The 17,551-nt window shown below is 50.6% G+C and overlaps 1 protein-coding gene across 1 annotated transcript in view; it reads right to left on the bottom strand.

Moving 5' to 3' along the window:
• Window positions 1-1,438: 1,438 nt before the first annotated feature.
• Window positions 1,439-17,551, bottom strand: part of LOC114028494 (intermediate filament family orphan 2) — a 56,898-nt gene continuing 40,785 nt past the window's right edge. The window contains exons 3-10 of the mRNA XM_027842752.1: window positions 13,884-13,944; window positions 12,375-12,470; window positions 10,126-10,266; window positions 8,501-8,640; window positions 4,821-4,941; window positions 4,356-4,448; window positions 3,210-3,340; window positions 1,439-2,222 (exon numbers count right to left, since the gene is read on the bottom strand). Coding sequence (XP_027698553.1) covers window positions 2,117-2,222; window positions 3,210-3,340; window positions 4,356-4,448; window positions 4,821-4,941; window positions 8,501-8,640; window positions 10,126-10,266; window positions 12,375-12,470; window positions 13,884-13,944 — 889 coding nt within the window. The 3' untranslated portion in view covers window positions 1,439-2,116. The remainder of the gene's footprint in view (window positions 2,223-3,209; window positions 3,341-4,355; window positions 4,449-4,820; window positions 4,942-8,500; window positions 8,641-10,125; window positions 10,267-12,374; window positions 12,471-13,883; window positions 13,945-17,551) is intronic.

Raw genomic sequence — 17,551 nt, 5'->3', positions numbered from 1 at the left:
GTTCATGACCAGGGACTGCTTTGGCTAGTCGGAGCTGCTGGGGGGATGAGCCACGGCACCTCTTGGCCAACTGAAACGTGGGGAATCCATCTACCTGACTTCACCCCAACAACAAAAAAGATGTCAAAGGCCACTGAGGTCTGATAAATTAGAAATGGTCACACATACACTTTCTCTTTCCATATATATATATATATATAATCTATAATATGTATATTATATACAGAATGGCTTTAAGATAAACAACAACAAAAAAATAACTGGAAAGAAAAAAAAGTCCCCGCTGGGGAATGAGGTGGTTTCCAAAGGGTTCCCTCTGGTCCCCTGGGGTAGGAATACGGGTGGGGAAAGATGAGCTCAATAAGAAGCTATGTCTGGCCTTCTAACTTGGGATAAGGAGCAGGGGTAACTTGCCCACCCCTTCACCATCCCTCACCATCCTGAAGAAAGCTAGGCTAGGCCGAGCGTGTCCACTGCTCCTTGGTCCTCCAGGGGGAGCTCACGAGTCAAAATAAAAGTTCACTCCCAAATGGTAGTGGACATATTTTTTTTTTCATGTCTCTTTTGGGGACTGGCAAGGGACTGTGATGCCAATGCATCTCACTCGGTCCAGCTCCCACCAACCCAGACCCAATTACCACAGAGATACCGTCTCACTCGCTCACATCAACTTCCCATGTCAGTTATCCGTCAGTCAGTCAGTCAGTGTTATAAGTACCGAGGCTACATCTTACAAATGGTGGGGGGCTAAAACATGCAAGAGATGTTCCCCATCTGGCTTCTGCAGAACCACACCAACGCCCTAACATCCCTCCCTGGCCTCCACTTGGACGGTCTCCTTCCTATCAGTGGCTAGCCAGCCCAGGGGTGAGAAAGCAAGATGGCGCCATTATCTTTGTCATGGTGTGTGGGGAAGGAGATCCCAACATGGAAGAACCAGACAAGGCTATTCTACTTCCAGGGTGACACTGGAGAGCAAGGAGACGTACCCGCCTGACACCACCGACCCCTACCTTCTCCCAGAGAAAGTGTTGCATCTAGACCCTGTGGGAGGAAGAACAATTCTATTGATTCCCACCCACAAAACCATTTGGAGGAGGCCCAGCCTCAATAAACTAAGAACCCGCTCTCAACCATGGCCCCTAGAAGGGACTTTCAATAGTAGCTTAGTTCACCACCTCCCTATTCCTATTTTACAGAGGAGCAAACTGAGGCAGAGAGAAGGGAAGGAACTTGTCTAAGGTCACACAGCTAAAAAATCAGCATCCCTGGAAGCAAAGTCACAGCTAAGCCTTTGGGGCGGTTGGAGAGATTGCCCGCAGCCTCTCTCCCCAGTCCAGAGAAAAATCTAAGGAAGGGGCAGGGAGAGGGAAATATTTATATATTTCATATATAAATAAGGCGAGCTCTTTTTTTTTTTTTTGCATAGTAGTCTGAACACAGTGTCAATCTTTCCCTTCCCCCCTCCCCCCATGCCTTGTCTTTTTGTTACTTGGGATAAGAAAAAAATACAGGGGTGGGGGCATTTTCCCCGCTCTTCCTCCTTCCCCAAAGCATTGGCAGCACAGATCCTTTCTTCCGTGGCAAATATCTGGGAGATTCCCTCCACCCCTTCCTCTGCAGGGGATTTGGGAGCCAAAGGCCCCCACCCCTCCCCCTGGAGTGGTCAGGGGCCAGTGGGGCAGGACAGGGCAGAGCAGGCAAGGAGTACTGCCAATCAGTGCAGCAGGTGGGAGGGTACAAAATGCCATCTATGCCACCCAGGGGCCTCTGCCCCTGTCTGGTAATTGTATATAAAAAACCCAGCTTGGAAGAGTTCTTTAAGCGGCTCAGCTTAAGGGGAAAGGCACAATTAACACCGTATCTCCGGACAGAGTTCGCATTTGTAGTGTAGAATAGAAATTGACAGCACCAATCCTGGGGTGGGGGTGGTGGGCGAGTGGATGGAGGAGGAGGAGGTGGGTGGCGGGCGGTGGGCGGGCGGTGGGAAGCAGCGGTCCGCAGAAGCCCTGGGATGGGGGATGGGGGAGGGAGAGTGGCGGAAGTCCTCCAGGGCGCGGTCAGTGCTGGCTCCCTCGTCCCCCCCCCCCTCTCCAGGCACCCTCCCCGAGGTTCATCAGCTGACCATTGGCTCCACATCAGGGTCTCTCTCAAACTCATCCTGGATTTCATCTGTGCTTCCTGAGTCACTGCTGGCCATGGAGCTGGGGGACGGCGAGTTCCTGGGACAGAAGAGAGGGGGCAAGAGTCAGGCTGGGGTCTGGGACTCAGGGATGGAGGCATGACCTCGGGTCACAACATTTAAAGCTGGAAAGGACCTCACAGAGCTAGCCCCTCATCTTAGGGGGGAGGATAGGTACCTTCACGAAGGCCACACAGGGAGAAGAGTTGGCTGTCAGTCTTCTGACTCCAAATCCAGACCTCTTTCTTTCCTTTTACAAGATTATGACCTCTAACATACACACATTTTAGCTACAGAGTGCCAGGCCAAGAGTCAGGAAGACCTGAGTTCAAATCCAGCCTCAGACACTTACTAGCTGTGTGTGACCCTGAGCAACTTACTTCTCCCTGTTTGCCTCAGTTTCCTCATCTGTAAAATGAGCTAGAGAAGGAAACGGCAAGCCACTGCAGTATCTTTGCCAAGAAAACCTCAAATGGTGTCATGATTTGAGAGGTAGAAAGGAATCCCCAATGTAACACACTCCAAAACTTGTCTGAGGACCTCCAATGACAGGAGGACTCACCACCTCTCAAAACAGCCCATTCCATTTTGGGACAGATCTTTGTGGTGGGATATTGCCTAAATTTCCTTCTTTGCCACTTTCACCCATTGCCCTGGGGCTAAACAAAATGAGGGAGGGAATGATCTCACCATCCCTTGCCCTGGACATCTCACATCTGAGACACAGAAGCCAGCTCTGGGAATCGTAGTTTGAGATGTCTACTGATAAGATGGGGCATGTTCACAGCCTCTGGCAAGTGGTCATCCACTCCATGAAGGCCTGGGTGAAGACCTCCAAGGAACGGGAGGGAGTGAACCCCGAGCCTGCTGCTTCATTTCTGGCTAGGTCCAGCTGCTAAGAACTCCCTCGTTCTGAGGAACTTCCCAGCAGCCTTGTCGGGGGGCAAAGGGGGGAACATCTTGAGGTCAGAAGCGGACACAGCGCATGCAGAAGGAGGAGGGGTGCCTGAGCGGCCTGCCCCACTACCTGTCTGCAGAGCCCTTGATGAGTCGGCGGCACGTCTCCATCTGGACATCCAGGCCCCTCTTCATGCTACACATCTCCATGTACTCGTGCAAGTGACGGTTCATGTCGCTCTTGGCCGTAGCGAGTTCCAACTAGAAGGAAAACAAAAACATGTTCTTGCAATAACCTGTAAAGCAGACGACCAATTTATTAAGCTCATTTGTAAAATGAGAGTTGAAGGGACAGATGAAGATGTCAGGGAAGCAAGGACAAAGCTGGGCCTTGAACCCAAACTTTGGGAGTTCCACACCAGTCCTTTTCTCACAATGCCATGGAAGTTTAAAGGGTCTTTGCCCATGTTTGGAGCTCCCTGGTGTGAAAAGCCTTTCTACCGATGCAGACGAGCAATCCATGTCGTTTCTTGTCTTGGAGGCTTGTCTGGAGGTCCTGAGAAGTCTCGGGTCACACGGCCGGTATGGGCAGAAGCAGACTGTGAATTTGGGCATCCCCGGCTCTGAGCCTGACTCTCATATCATTGTTATTAATGATCACCTCTAGTCATCTTTCCCTGACTAACCTGGCCCAGTTCCACTCACCGCACTACTCCACATTCTCTCAGCATTTGTAGGCTCAGTTTACCCTAGTGTATGTGTTTCGCCAGGCATCCCAGAGTCTTTTTAATGTGTCTCTCCCATCTCAACTCCTGGACGGATTATCAGCTTGTGTATCCCACTAAAGGATCCATCATCCCCAGGGCATCTCTGTCTCTCTGTCTCTCTCCTTAACTGCCACAGCTCTTTTAGGGGGCACAGCCTAGAAAATGCCCCCATTGCTAGATAAAAACCTTTGCTGCTGTTGAATGAAGTGTTTTCCACTAAGGGGGATGTAGGGATAATCCTGAACTCTCTTCCTTTGTCCAGGGACAAAATTCTTCCTGCGGTATGGCTGTTGTAATGTAGTACCAGACAAGAACTTACCTCCTTTTGTTAAGGCTATTATTTCCCATAATGGGCCATTACTGGTCATCTTGACTTTTGGCAGAACCCCAGCCTCCTCTTTCTTCAGCCAACAACAGACCCCAAGTGGACAGGGTCACCCCCCCCCAATACCCGCATTTGGGACATTAGGACAAAATAATTCTTCCCAGGGCTCTCTGCCAGTCCTCACCTCAATCTGGCCTATTGTCTCCTGGTACTCCTTGTCTCTCGTCTTGAAGAAGGATTCGGTTTCATGAATCAAGTTGCCCAAATTTTCTTCTTGCTAGAAAGACAAAACCAAGGGGATGATTAGCTAGTTAGGGGGCAGATCTCGGGGTTCTGTGGAGTCCTAGAGTAGTGATCCATGAGAGGAGATGGAGCATGAGAACTAGGAAGAAACTTAGAACTCAGAATGTCAGAGGTAGGAGGGGCCATAGAACCCAGAACGTCTGAGCTGGGAAGGGCCTTAGAACCCAGAACGTCAGAGCTGGGAGGGGCCTTAGAGCTCACACAATGAGGCTCCCTCAGAGTCCCCCAGAACTTCAGGGCTCCCCCAGTCAGTCTTTACACAGAAGAGGAGGAACAGGAGGAGGGGATTGGGATGAGAGAGGATACTGGCTATCTCAAGAAGGGAAGGGCCTCGCCTCTTGCTCACCTCTCCCTGCAGGTCAATGGATGGGTTGCAGTTGGTAAAGTCCTCCCAGAGCAGCAAGGTGTCCTCATTCTCTTCCCAAGTCAGACTGTCGCAATCATCATCAAAGTCAAAAGTCTCTCTTCTGTGGGGGGGAAGCAGGAGGGGGAACAATACCATAAGAAGAGGTGGTAAGCAAAGAGAGAAACTGAGTCCTGGGGACGAGGACAACAGACTTCAGGGACCAGACACTAATGAAACTCTCCCCAACCTTAATCCTTCAAAGGTGGAGTACTGGGCCTGGAATCAGGAAGACCCAAGTTCAAATCTGGCCTCAGACACTTATGAGCTGTGTGACCCTGGGCAAGCCCCTTAACCTCTGACTGCCTCAGTTACCATAACTGTAAAATGGGAATAATAAGAACACCTACTTCACAGGGCTGTTGGGAGGATGGAATGAAATAATATTTGTAAAGCACTTAACACAGTGCCTGGTACTTAGCAGGCACTTAATAAATGCTCACTTCCTTCTCTTCCATAGAATCACAGAATTTTATGTTATTGCTGGCAGGAACTAGAATGCCTGAGCTGGGAGGGGCATTAGAACCCAGAATGTCCGAGTGGAGAGGAACCTTAGAACAGAGAATGTCAGAGCTGGGAGGGGCCTTAGAGATTATCTAATTCAGCCTCTGCATTTGACAGATAAAGAAAATGAGGTCCATGACTTTCCTAACACCACCCAGAAAATCTGTGTCAGAGCGGCGCTAGCTCTCAGGCCCCCCTGATGCTCTTTCCACATCACCCCCACACTGCTTCCCAAAGTTCCTTGGACTATTGTTAAATATTTCATGGGCCTTGAGGACAGGACAGGGCTCATGTTTCCAGTTTATTAAGAAGCAGGTCTCTGGAGTGCTGGGAAAATTGCTTCCATGGGGTCAACTTTTCCAGGGGGGAAGGGGGAGAAGGGAGTGCAGCATTCAAGATCCAGGCTTCAAGACCGGTCAAGACCCACGAGGCAATTCCCAATTGTGCCTCCAGGTGTCTCTGTAAATTCAGGGACTAGGGCCTGGAGAGAGCAGCCAAGCTGGTTCCAAAGAAGAGGAGAGTGGGCAGGAGGGAGCCTAGGAGGTCTCGGATCTGGAGCCTGCTTCCCTGCCCCCCTCCCCCCCACTTCCTTTTGAGTGTCTAGGCTCCCAGTGAAACCAGAGCTGGGAAGGGGAGGGCAAAGCCCCCCGGGCAGGACCCTGGGGGTTGGGCCAGAAGGGGGTGGCCTTCTCTAGGGGCCAGGGAAAGCCGATGGCCTCCCTCCTCCACACATATACAGTGATCCCAAGCCCGGCCCTTTCCCACATTTGACAGGCTTGGGAACAAAACCAACTGATTTTAATCAGAACAAAACAAGAGCTCTGATGGTATTCAAAGCCCAGGGCCCCAGTGGAACTTGCCCTAAGGATGCTGCGGATAAAAGGTGATGGAGCTGGGATGCTGGTGGAAGAGGGGGTGGCCCGTCCAGCTCTTTCATTTTTAAAAATAAGTTTTATTCATGTCTTGTATTTTTACGTCCTGTTCATTTACGTCCTGCCTCCTACCAAATGAGCTGTCTCTCAGAACAAAGAAAAATGGGGAAAACCAACCTGCCTCATCTGACAGCCAAAGTAGGTAGCGTCTCATGCCCACAAAGTGCCCTCCCACAGCGGGATTTGTTTCATTCTTTGTCTTTGTAGGTCACTGCCTGGCACATAGTAGGTGCTCAATAAATACCTGTTGATTAATTCCCTCCTTTCATTGTAGGGGGTGGGGGTTCTGTGGGTAGATGCGAAATGCCTGCATTTCACAGTCACCTGCATTTCCTCCTAGAGGGATGGAGGAGTGAGCAGGTCAGACCTCTGCTTGAAAAGAAATTGGGGGGTGGGATGGATAAAGGAGAAGATGGATCAGGATTCAGAGTGTGGAGCCAATGGGGCTAGCAAGATGTAGTGGATAGGAGAGAACCGTCATGGGTTCAACCTCTGAATATGCCCGTTTGTCTTCCACGTTGCCCCCAACCCTGGTCAGCTGTGAGGGGGGAGGGACTGAGTGAGAGAACTAAAGATGACTTCAGGTCAACTCCCTACTCACTTTTACCCCCCCCAAGCTGCTCCACTACCCCGTTGGCAAGGGGAGGGGTCTTCTCCGTAGGCCCTGCACAGCCCATAAATATCCCGTTGTCACCACTTTTGCCCTTAGAAGCCCTAGTCTGCTTCTGAACAATACAGCCTTTTCTCGGGGGGATTCATTAAGTCATCAGAAACAGTCTTCTCAGGAGAATCCCAGAGCCAGAGACACTCCTCTCCCCTGGGGCATGAGCACTTCCTCTCTCCCCCTCCTTTCAGACTCCATTTCCTTTCCCCAAGATTCCAGGGAAGGGAAGGAGACCTAGAGAGCAGTCACCATCATGATCATTATGAATAATCACAGATGTCCCAGTGAAAGAAGAGATGAGAGCCCAGGATGATAGCCCTGGAGCAGCCTAGGAGTCCCGGTGGCATCCTTGCCATGCCCAGAGGAAGGGAGTCAGGCCCCCCTAAAGTCAACTAATAGGATGAGAAGGACAAGAGATGGATGGACCAGGCAAAGCACTGTCTTAAGGACTAGCACTGGAGCACTCTCTCTCTCTCTCTCTCTCCCCTTCTCTCCTTTCCTTTCTTCTCCTCAGTCTCCTCTCTCCTCTGTGTCTGTGTCTGTCTCTCTTCTTTCTGTCTTTCTCCTCACTTGCTCAGGAATCTTCCTGTCTCCCTGTCCCTTCTCCCATTGCATTCTACATATTTTATATCTCTTAGAATCATAGATTTAGAGTTAGATAAGATCTCAGAAACCACCTGGTCCAGAGATTCTTTACCTGGAGGTCTGTAAACTTTAAAAAAAAAAAAAAGGATAATTGTATTTCAATATTAGGGCTATCTTTCTAATCCTCTGCACTTTATTTTAATCATATAAAACACTCTTCTGAAAAGGGACCCCTGGGCTATCTCAGACCCTGTCAGAGGGGTCCAGGACACAAAAAAATGTTAAGACTGCCACGATCTAATCCAAATCTCTCGTTTTACAGAGAAGGAAACTGAGGCCTGGGGAGGTTAGAAACTGGTAGCACCCTCTTAACCTGAAAACCACTATACCTTGCCTCCTTCTCTAAAAGGTGAACAGGACTCCTGGAGTTCACACTTCTATAGGTCTTTAGGATTCCTAAAAGGCTTCCTTCACAATGGTAGAGGGAGGAGACAATTGAAGCATCATCATTCCCTTTTCACAAATGTGGAAACCAAGACTCAGGGATCTGCCTATGGTCAGGCAGTTAGGAAGCAATGCAGTTGGGATTTCAGTGGATCACAGGTTTTGGAGCTGGGCAACTGAGTCCCAGAGCATTAAAGTGCCCAGCCCGGGGTCATGCAGGTGGTAGTAGCAGAGCCAGGGTTGGGACCCAGGTTTCACGACTTTGAGCCTATTACTCTTCTGGAGGGGGAATGAGGGTAGGATCCCAGCTCTAGAGCTGGTCACCTAGTCCAACCCTTTATTTTACAAATGAGGAAACTGAGGCCCAGGGAAATTACAGAATCAGTCAAGGTCAGACTGGGAGTAAGCATCAGAGGTGGAATTTGAACCCAGGTCCCAACTCCACGGCCAGGATTCTTTTCAGTGAATCCTAACTGCTTCCCACAAATACTCACAGTTGGTTGAACATTCGCTTCATTTCATCCGTGATGTTCATGGAGCTGACCTCATCATCTGACAGCCTGGTGACCTCCCCATCCTGCTCAGAAATGTCATCCTCTGTGGTTACCTTACGGTCCTTCTTCTTGGATGCTACCTGAACCAGGGAAGGAAGTGAGAGGAGAGGTGTGAATGGATGGTTCTGCCTGGGTTGAGAGAAGGGGTTGGGAGGACCAGGAAAGATGGGAGAGGGGGGCTGCTCCCCCTACGGGGCAATGGATGGAAAGCGGTTGAGGCCAGCCACGGCCAGGGCCAAGCAGTGAGAGCTCACTACAAAGCAGGAGAACGTTAGCAAACAGCATAAGGGGAAGGAAGGCCACCATGGCAGAAGACCCCCTGACCTACCCTCTCTCTGAGGCCTACTGTCCACAAAAGAGCTCTCTGAGGCTGCCTTCCCCAAGGGGAACAGCAGGAGAGAGATGTCAGGGAACCAGCCAAGCAGGCGAGATCCAGAACCCAGAACCCACAGAGAAAAGCCGCTCCGTGTTTCCTGGGGCCCTCTGACGACATGCAGACAGGGGTGTACGGATACACGCAGAGCTCACACACAAAGCTTGGAGAGATACAAACAGAGGAGCTGGCCTTTGCCCCTTCAAATTCCTTCCACTGGCTCTTAGATTGGTGGGGAGGGGAATAAACTCCCACCAGCAATGATACCTTTGCACCCTGCCTCCCCCCAAGTCCACAGTCACACACTGAGAAGCAATAGCACATCCTTTCCCCCTGAAATCAAGCAAAAGCCAAACCAAAATTCCCATGTCAAAAAAAGCAGCTTCCCCCAAACAGTAGCAAGCTATGAGAAGGCCACAAAATGTCCAGCAGGCTGGGTTTGCCCAAAAAGCCATCAGCCCCTCTCTCCCTCTCTCTCCCTCTCTCTCTCTCTCTCTCTCTCTCTCTCTCTCTCACACACACACACACACACACACACACACACACACACATACTTTAAATCTATGATTCTAAAATCCTACAGCATTTCTCTTCACTGGCTCAGTTTCCTGCTCTATAAAATGACGCGGTTGGACTTTGCAAAACAGCAAAAATCTGACTGTGAGCATGGACCATGGGATACAAGAAAAAACCAGAGGAGACGTAAGGATGTTGGGATGCTACCTCTCAGGGAAACGAGGAGAAGGGGAAAGGATCCTAATAGTTAAAGGGGGAGGTTGTTCTTAGCTAGATTGGCTAGGACGCCCCACGGTCTCCTCCAGCTCTAAGACTTCATTATGATTCTGTGAGCCTGCGGCCAAGACCCAGATGGGCCATCAGGCAACTGAGTCAGTTTTGTTTTGTCTCTAATAAAGTCATTTCCCTTCTCTGGGACTCAGTTTCCTTATTTGTAAAATAAGGAAGGTCAGAACAGATGAACTGTGAGTTTACTTTCAGCTTCAGCTCTGTGGTTCTAAGTCACTTTCCCTCTCTCCGGGACTTGACTTCCTCATCTGTAAAGTGAGAAGGAGGTCTCTTCCAGCTTAAGCTCTGGGGTCCTAAGACACTTTCTAGAGACAGGGATGGGGCCAGGGCTGGCAGGTGGCGGTGGGAAGTGAGGGGTGAGTGGCGAGGGGTGGGAGGCCCTGTTCACCTGAAAGATCTTGGACACGTCTTCCGAGTTCCGCTGCTGTGCGACATCGCACAGCTTGGCCGTGATATCGATTCGCCGGCAGATATCCATGTCCACCTTCATGGCCTTCTCTTGAATCTTTGTGTCCAGGTCTGTCATGGGCTGCAGGGAGGACAGCACGGGGGTTACACGAGTTGGGGGCAGGGGAGAGGACCAGAGCCTGGTAGGGGCTTATCCCCACCTCACAGAACTCCTTTCCCAGCCTAGTGGGTGGGTGAGCAGGAGGTGAGGGAGGGCCTTAGGACTGGGGGGTTTACTCCCCCCAGAGCCTGGGGGAAACCTCAACTCTTCCAAGTTGGGAGGGATCAGCCTTCACAAGAGTCCCTGGAAACTATGCTGTGGTCTGGCATCATGACGCTATGACTGACTTAACTTAAGGCCTCCCACCCTGCTCCAAGGCAGGCCTACAGGGCTCAAGATTTCTCAGCCGGGGGCTGCACAGCCCTGGCTAAGGACTGGAAGGCATCTTCTCTCTCAGCAGCTATACAGAGACTGTGGGTTGTGTTAATTAAAAAAAAAAGAAGAAGAAAGAGTCCAAAATCTGTTGAAAGATTGCCACTCTCCCCACCCCCCACAGCAGGCTCCATCTCACACAGAACCCCAAGAAAGAGAGAAAAGACACTGGGGATGGAGACTTGTTACCCATGGCTTCATCCCCACACTGACAACCCAATCCAGAGGCCCGAGGCACTGCCCCCACCCACACACATCCCTCAGTGGCCCAACTCGCCCGAGAGAGACAGAGAGGGCATGTCCAAGTAAGGCCAGGGCCTCCATCCCTGCCAGTGAGGACTTCATTGGTATAGGGCCTGCCCCTCACTTTCATCCTCCACTCAGACGATTGGAGCTGATTCATCTGGGCTCCTCTGGGTGCCCATTTCATGAGGCTCTGGCAGTACCATCTCTCCCCAATAGGGCTTTTCCACTACTCCCTGCAGAAAGGAAATCTGGGGACCTCACAGGAGGGGAACCACAAGGCTTCCCTGATTAAGAACAGGAGAGGAGGGGGTTTCCTTTTACACAGAAGGTTCTCCAGAGGGGGAAGCAAGAAGCCTAGAGGAGGCCATCTCCATTCCTGCTGTTTGGGCGTAGGATGTGACATATTCAACCTTCTCCTCCATTGCAGAAGACCATGAGCTTTTGCTCACAAGATCCCCGCCTCCGATATCTGGATTGCCTGCCCTCCCAACTCTTCTTTTGTTTTCTACCCATCCTTCAAAGTCCAACTCCAAAGCTACCTCCTCCAAGGAGCCTTCCTGGTCAGTCAAGATCTCCTCTCTCAGATCTCCTGTGACATTTTATTATGCCCTCATCTAAGGCATTGGTGGTTTATTATTGGGTTTTCTCCATTTGTGGCTTATTCCCCTTCTAAATGGTAAGCTCCATGAGGGAAGGGAAGAGGTCTCTTTTAAACTTTCTATCTCCTCTAGTTCAGACAACAGGATAGACTTTTTTTTTAAATAAAGTTTGTGTCCTGTCTGGACCCAGATTGTATACTGGGATGGTCAGAGGTCAGGAGACACAAAAAAGTCTCTCCCAGCCTGGAGAGGAAGATACTTCCTGAAATAACTCCCCATACCTAGGTCTGCTTCTTGTCCTTAGATGGATCCCATAGACTTTCAGGGGACTAAAGTCAGAGTTCCAGTCAAGTACTGTTATCACACAGTTTGAAAAGAAAGTTTAAAATCCAGGACCCAGCTAGGGCTGGAGGAGAAGGAAGGCCAGCTGTGTGAGCTCTCCCTTTCCTCTTCCATAGGGGGAAGACAGCGGCCTGGCCCATTACAACTCCCACTGCACAGGCCCCTGGGCCCAAGTCACCTGTGCCGCACCACCTGGGGGAGATCCTCTACTGAAAATATCCAAATCAATCACTCCATCAAAAGGAGCCCTCAAGGCCATGGGTTAAGCAGCAGGTGAATGCATCTCTACACAGACCAAATAGGAAGAGGAGAGAGAAGGAGGGAGGGAGGGAGGGAGGGAGAGCGGAGAGGGTACTGAGGGGAGGGCAGGGGGAATGAATGGTCTCTGATGCATCTGTCATCAAGTCAAACGCAGCCAGAATACTAACTATGAAGCAATGCCCACAACCGGACCGGACGGATGGACAGTCTGACCCTGGTGGTGAATGAAGCCGCCTGCATGATGGGGTGGGGGAGGAAGGAAGGAAAGGTCATGCCACCCAGGATGGAGGGGCAGGGAACAGCACTTACATCACTCATCAGCCCCTTAAACACCACCAGCTCAGCCTTCAGCCGCTCAATCTTCTCATTCATCTCCTCCTGGATGGCCTCAGCCTCCTGGGCCGCCTGGGATCCGAGTGGGGATGACGGGGCAAGAAGGAGAAGCAAAGGGGAGGGAGACAGCAACAATTAAGGAGGTTCTGACAACTGGCGGGGAGCAGAACCGGCTGGAAGGAACACAACACCGCCCACCCCTGGGGCTTCAGGGCGTGAGCCTGGGCAAGGCTCGGCCCAACCACATGGCAGACCCTCAGGCCAGACCAATACAGCCACATCAGAGCAAGTGGAATGATAACATGAACAAACTCCATGACCTGTAACAAGGAATGGATTGCCCTCTTTTTGCAGATGAGGAAACTGAGATTCACGGAGAGGTCATTCAGCTAGTCAGGGCCCAGAGCTTTGAAATCAAGTCTTTCGATTATAAAACCAGTGCTTTGGGACCCCCACACTGTCTTTCAAGATGGGAGTCAATGGAAATAGGGAATCAGGGGGAGGGGGTGACAGGCAACTCATGGTTCAGAGTCAGGCTTAGTGGGGATCCCTCCTGTTGGCAAGGAACGTTTGTGTGCTCTCTCTCTAACTAGGCACTGTTGGCTCCATTTTTCATATAGGGAAACCAAGGTCCAGAAACATAGGGTCACATAAAATGGTAAGACTGGTATTTAAGAAAAAAAAAGGCTCCTCAGCTTGGAAGTCTATTGACTAAACCCCATTGGTGGGGCCTGAGCTCTGGAGGAAGGGCATCTGGGGATTCGAGAAGGGCAGGGAGAACCTTCCCTAAAGGAAATGACCCCTAGCCTTGAGGCTCAGGACCTGGAAGAAATGACCCTCCAAGAATTTCAAAGTTAAAGGCTCCCAGATTATCAGAGCAGGAAGGGACCTTTGACAGTATCCTGGGTTCCCCCTTTAATGGACAGATGGGGAAACTGAGGCCAAGGAAGAGGAAGTCGTTTGCCCGTTCACACAGTGGCAAGGTTACAAAATCATAACCCAGGTCCCTTGATTCCCAATTAGGAGCACATTTTCCGAACCACAGACTTTCTGGGCATTCGCATGTGCATGAGAGGTGAGCGAGGTGAAACCCTTCCCAGTTCCCCAAGAACAAATCAAACAGGAATCGAAATACAGGAAAAGAACCCCAGACCCATAATCTGGTTAGAACGCAGCCATGACTTCTGGCTGCGTTAGAACCAGCTCTCCAAGGGGCAGCTAGGTGGCGCAGTGGATAGAGCACCAGCCCTGAAGTCAGGAGTACCTGAGTTCAAGTCCAGCCTTAGACCAAACACTTGACACTAGCTGTAAGACACTATGCCCAGGTATGACCCTGGGCAAGACACTTAACCCCAATTGCCTTAAAAAAAAAAAAAAAAAGAACCAGCTCTCTGCTCTTGTCTCCGAAGGGTGCCTGGGCAGGCAGGGCTGGAGAGCGGGGAGCCACCGCTCCTGTCATTTTGGGCTACTTCCTGGGGCTCTTACCTCCTGAAGTGTCTCCACCATGGTCTCCAGGTTCATGCGCTTGGCCAGCTCCTCCTCCCACCTGAAAGAGACAGGAAACATCACTAAGTTATTATTATTATTATCATTACTATTATTAATAGGAGATAAGGGCGGGGGCAGGCTCTCAGGCTGAAGGAAGATGTGACTCCCCATCCCAAGCCTAAGGGAACACAGCCAACATGAAGAAGTCACCCTCCGCAGCCCTCTTAGACATGCAGTGGGGCAATGCCAAGAACGCTAGACATGAGTTTGAATCCTATCTCTATCCCTTATTCATTGTGTGACACTGAGCAGGTCTTGCTGCCTCTCTGGGCCTCCGTTTCCTAGCTCTAAAATGGGGAGGATCCCCCTTTAGCACCCACCTCACTGGGCAGCTGGAGAAAAGACCTTTGTAAAATACCAGAGGAATGTATATTTCATGTGGCACCTACACATGCACACACACATACACTGGCTCCCCCATTAGAATGAAGGCCCCCTGAGGGCAGGGCCCTTAGTATCTCCAGCACTTAACTCACTTAATAAACATTCGCTGATTGATTGGCTGAATGTAGGTGATTATTACAACTAACAGATCACAAGAGTGGTTTGGGAGTTAGATCTCAGGAGTGCTCTCCAGGAAATACACTGCCCCAGCAGAGGCCAGTGGAAAGAGGCCTGGATTTGGAGTGACAAGACTTAGATTCAAATCCTGCCTGTGTGACCTCAAGCAGTGAAGCGGTTAAACCAGAAGATTTTAAGGAACCTCCCAGCTCCTACCCAGGATCCCTCAGCTTTGTGAGAAGTCCTGGCTCTCTACTGATGAGAATTCATCAATGCTTGTTGACTGACAGATTGATTTAAATCGTCATAATTCACAGTTCTGCAAGTGCTTTCCATGAGATAAACCTGTGAGGTATATAGTATTGCTGCCCCCATTTTACAGATGGGCAAAATGAAGCCCAGAAGAAGTCACTTGTCTGAATTCACATAGTTATAAAATATCAGAGCCGAGACCAGAACTCAGGTCTTCTGACTCTCAAACAAGTGCTCTTATCCACTGTAGCACAACCAACCAAAGAGTAGAAGTCATTTGTTCATTCATTTAATAAGCATTTATTAAACGCCTCTTGTTTGCCAGGTACTGTGCTAGGTGCTTGGGGATCCAAATCCAAAAATCAGGCTCTTGTCTTCAAGAATATTACCAGCTCTTCCCCTGACCCCCCGCCCCTCCAACCTTCAGTATTTGAGTCATTACAACAAACATTTATTAATCGCCTACTATTTGCCACTATGCTGGGTACTGGGAACCCATTGACAAAAGGGAAATCATCCCAGCCCCCACGGAACTGGCATCCATTTGCTCATGTGACACTCAGTGATGCCCATTTTACAGGTGAGGAAACTGAGACTCAGCGGCTAAGTGATGTGTCCACAATCCTCCCAGCTCCTAAGTGCTGAAAGTTGGATTCTAAGCCAAGACTGCCTGTCTTTGAGTCTACTCCAATATACCTGCTGCCTCCCTGAAGTTGGGGATCCCAGGAAGGTGTGGGGAATGTGGGCTTCAGGAAGGGCTGGTCTCCTGGGGGCTCATGGACTAAATGACCGCTAGAGACAAAGGATGGAGTGATGGCTGGAGGGTGTAGTGCTTAGAATACTAAGAAAGGCCTGGCACCCTAGGGGGGTATTAGGGGAGCAGTGAGCACCAGGGAAGCATAGGAGGGGAGCAGTGAGGGTGACAGAACTGGCCTGTCACTTCTACACCCTAACGTGGAATTCAGAAGACCTAGGTCTGAGTCTGAGCTCAGTCACTTCCCAGCTGTGTGACCTTAGACAAGCTGCTGGCTTTCTCAAAGGCTCAGCCCCCTTGGAGATAGAAAGAGATTAGCACATGGGCCCTCCTAAGAAAGTCAGGGCAGTGTTTCCTGAACCAGAGCCCCATATAGAAGCTGGAGCTGCTATTATGGACTTCAGGGAAGAAGCCAGAAGCCCACAGGTACAATTACACTGGCAGAGTCCAGCCCCTGCGGGCGTAGGAGGCCTAGCAGGAGGAGAAATGCCTTCACTCTCCTCCCTGAGTTCTACCCTGCAGAGCCTGGGATGGTAGAGTTCTGAGGGGCTCAGACCCAGCGATCTCCGAGCTGCCCCCCCAACCCCCACAGCTGATCTTTAAGTAGCTTGATTGGGGCGTTTGGTTTGGTTTTTTGCTCATATACCAGCATCCCGCTGGCTATGCCTGGTGAGCAAAACAGAAAGGGCAACCAGTCCACATTTCCGTCCACTACAGTCTCTCTCTCTCTCTCCTTTTCTCTTTTAAAGTCGTCACTGGGGATGATTAAAAATAGGACAAAGGGAAGAAATGGGCAAGCCTGGGAAGATTCAATCACGTCATCCACTTTTTGGAAACAAGTGTTTGCATGCACGCGCACGTGCACGCGCGCACACACACACACACACACACACACACACAGAAAATTCCTCCTTTCCTCCCACTCCGGAGGGAGCCAATGCCAGGGATGCAGACCAGTGTGTCTGTCTATGTCTCTATCAGGGCTCTGGCCAGGAGAGAGCTGTCTGGGACAGGAATAAAGGGGCCTGGAATGGAGGCTGGCAGCCCACACTGTTCCGAAGGAACCTTAGGACGCAAAGTCTCAGAGCTAGGAGTGAGGACCTCAGAACACAGAATGGGAGAGCTGGGAAGAACCTTAGGTCATGGGATGTCAGGGCTGAAAGGGACTTTAGAAATAGAATGTGAGAGGTGGAAAGGACCTCAGAACAGAGAATTTCAGAGCTAGACTGAAGCAATGGTTCTGAGGGAGAGGGAGAAAAGCCCCCTAATAAGAAGGAACAGCCCCGGGGCTTATGAAGCAAGGAGAAGTATAGGGGATCTGGAGACAAATCTAAATTTAGAGCTGAAAAAGACCTTTGAGATAACCTAATCCAGCCCGGTCCCTGCACAGGAGAAAAGAAAACCAAGAACTAGGGCCTGGAAAGAAGAGATGACTTACCCAAGGTCACACAGCTAGTTAAGGCAGTGGCAGGTTTAGGACCAGAAGACAGGGTGTCTGTCCACAAATCTTGGGGTCTATCCATTGTACCCCACTGCACAGAGCAGACCTTGGGAATGGGCACAGAAAGAGGCAGTAATTTACCCTCAAGGAGTGAGAGTGGAACGAACCATAGAGGGCATTTTGTCCAATTTCTTGCCCAGTTGAGGGTAAAGATACAAAGGGAGGCCAGTAGTCTCAGCTCTGGAGCTGAATCATCCCTTCTTCTGGCCCTGTCCCACTAGTCTTGGGAAACAGCCTGGGGAGGTCTGGTTTCCGAAGTCACTGAAGGAGAAGCCCCCTGGTCCCCAGCGGTGGCCAATCTGGCCTCCAAGGAGCTGCGGGTAACCCCTACACGTCTCCCCCTCCAAGAGCAGCAGCTGGACGGAGGAGCTGCCTTGGCTTCCTCCTCTCCCTCTGGCACACAATGCCTGGAGAGGGGTCACAGAGATTCGGCAGTTCTACAATTCCTCACCAATGGAACCCCCTACACAAGGCAATTTCAGGTTGGCAGAAGGGAAACATGACCTCATGAGTAAAGCACTCTACAGACCCCAAAGTGTGTTCCCTTCTCATCCGATTTGTGAGGTGGGCAGGGCAGGCATCAGGATCCCCATGTAA

Source organism: Vombatus ursinus, unplaced genomic scaffold (genome assembly GCF_900497805.2).
Source record: "Vombatus ursinus unplaced genomic scaffold, bare-nosed wombat genome assembly UNPS02014884.1, whole genome shotgun sequence".
Taxonomy (NCBI): Eukaryota; Metazoa; Chordata; class Mammalia; order Diprotodontia; family Vombatidae; genus Vombatus; species Vombatus ursinus.
Note: the sequence above shows the minus strand (reverse complement) of the source record. Positions and strands in the feature narration are given on the sequence as shown.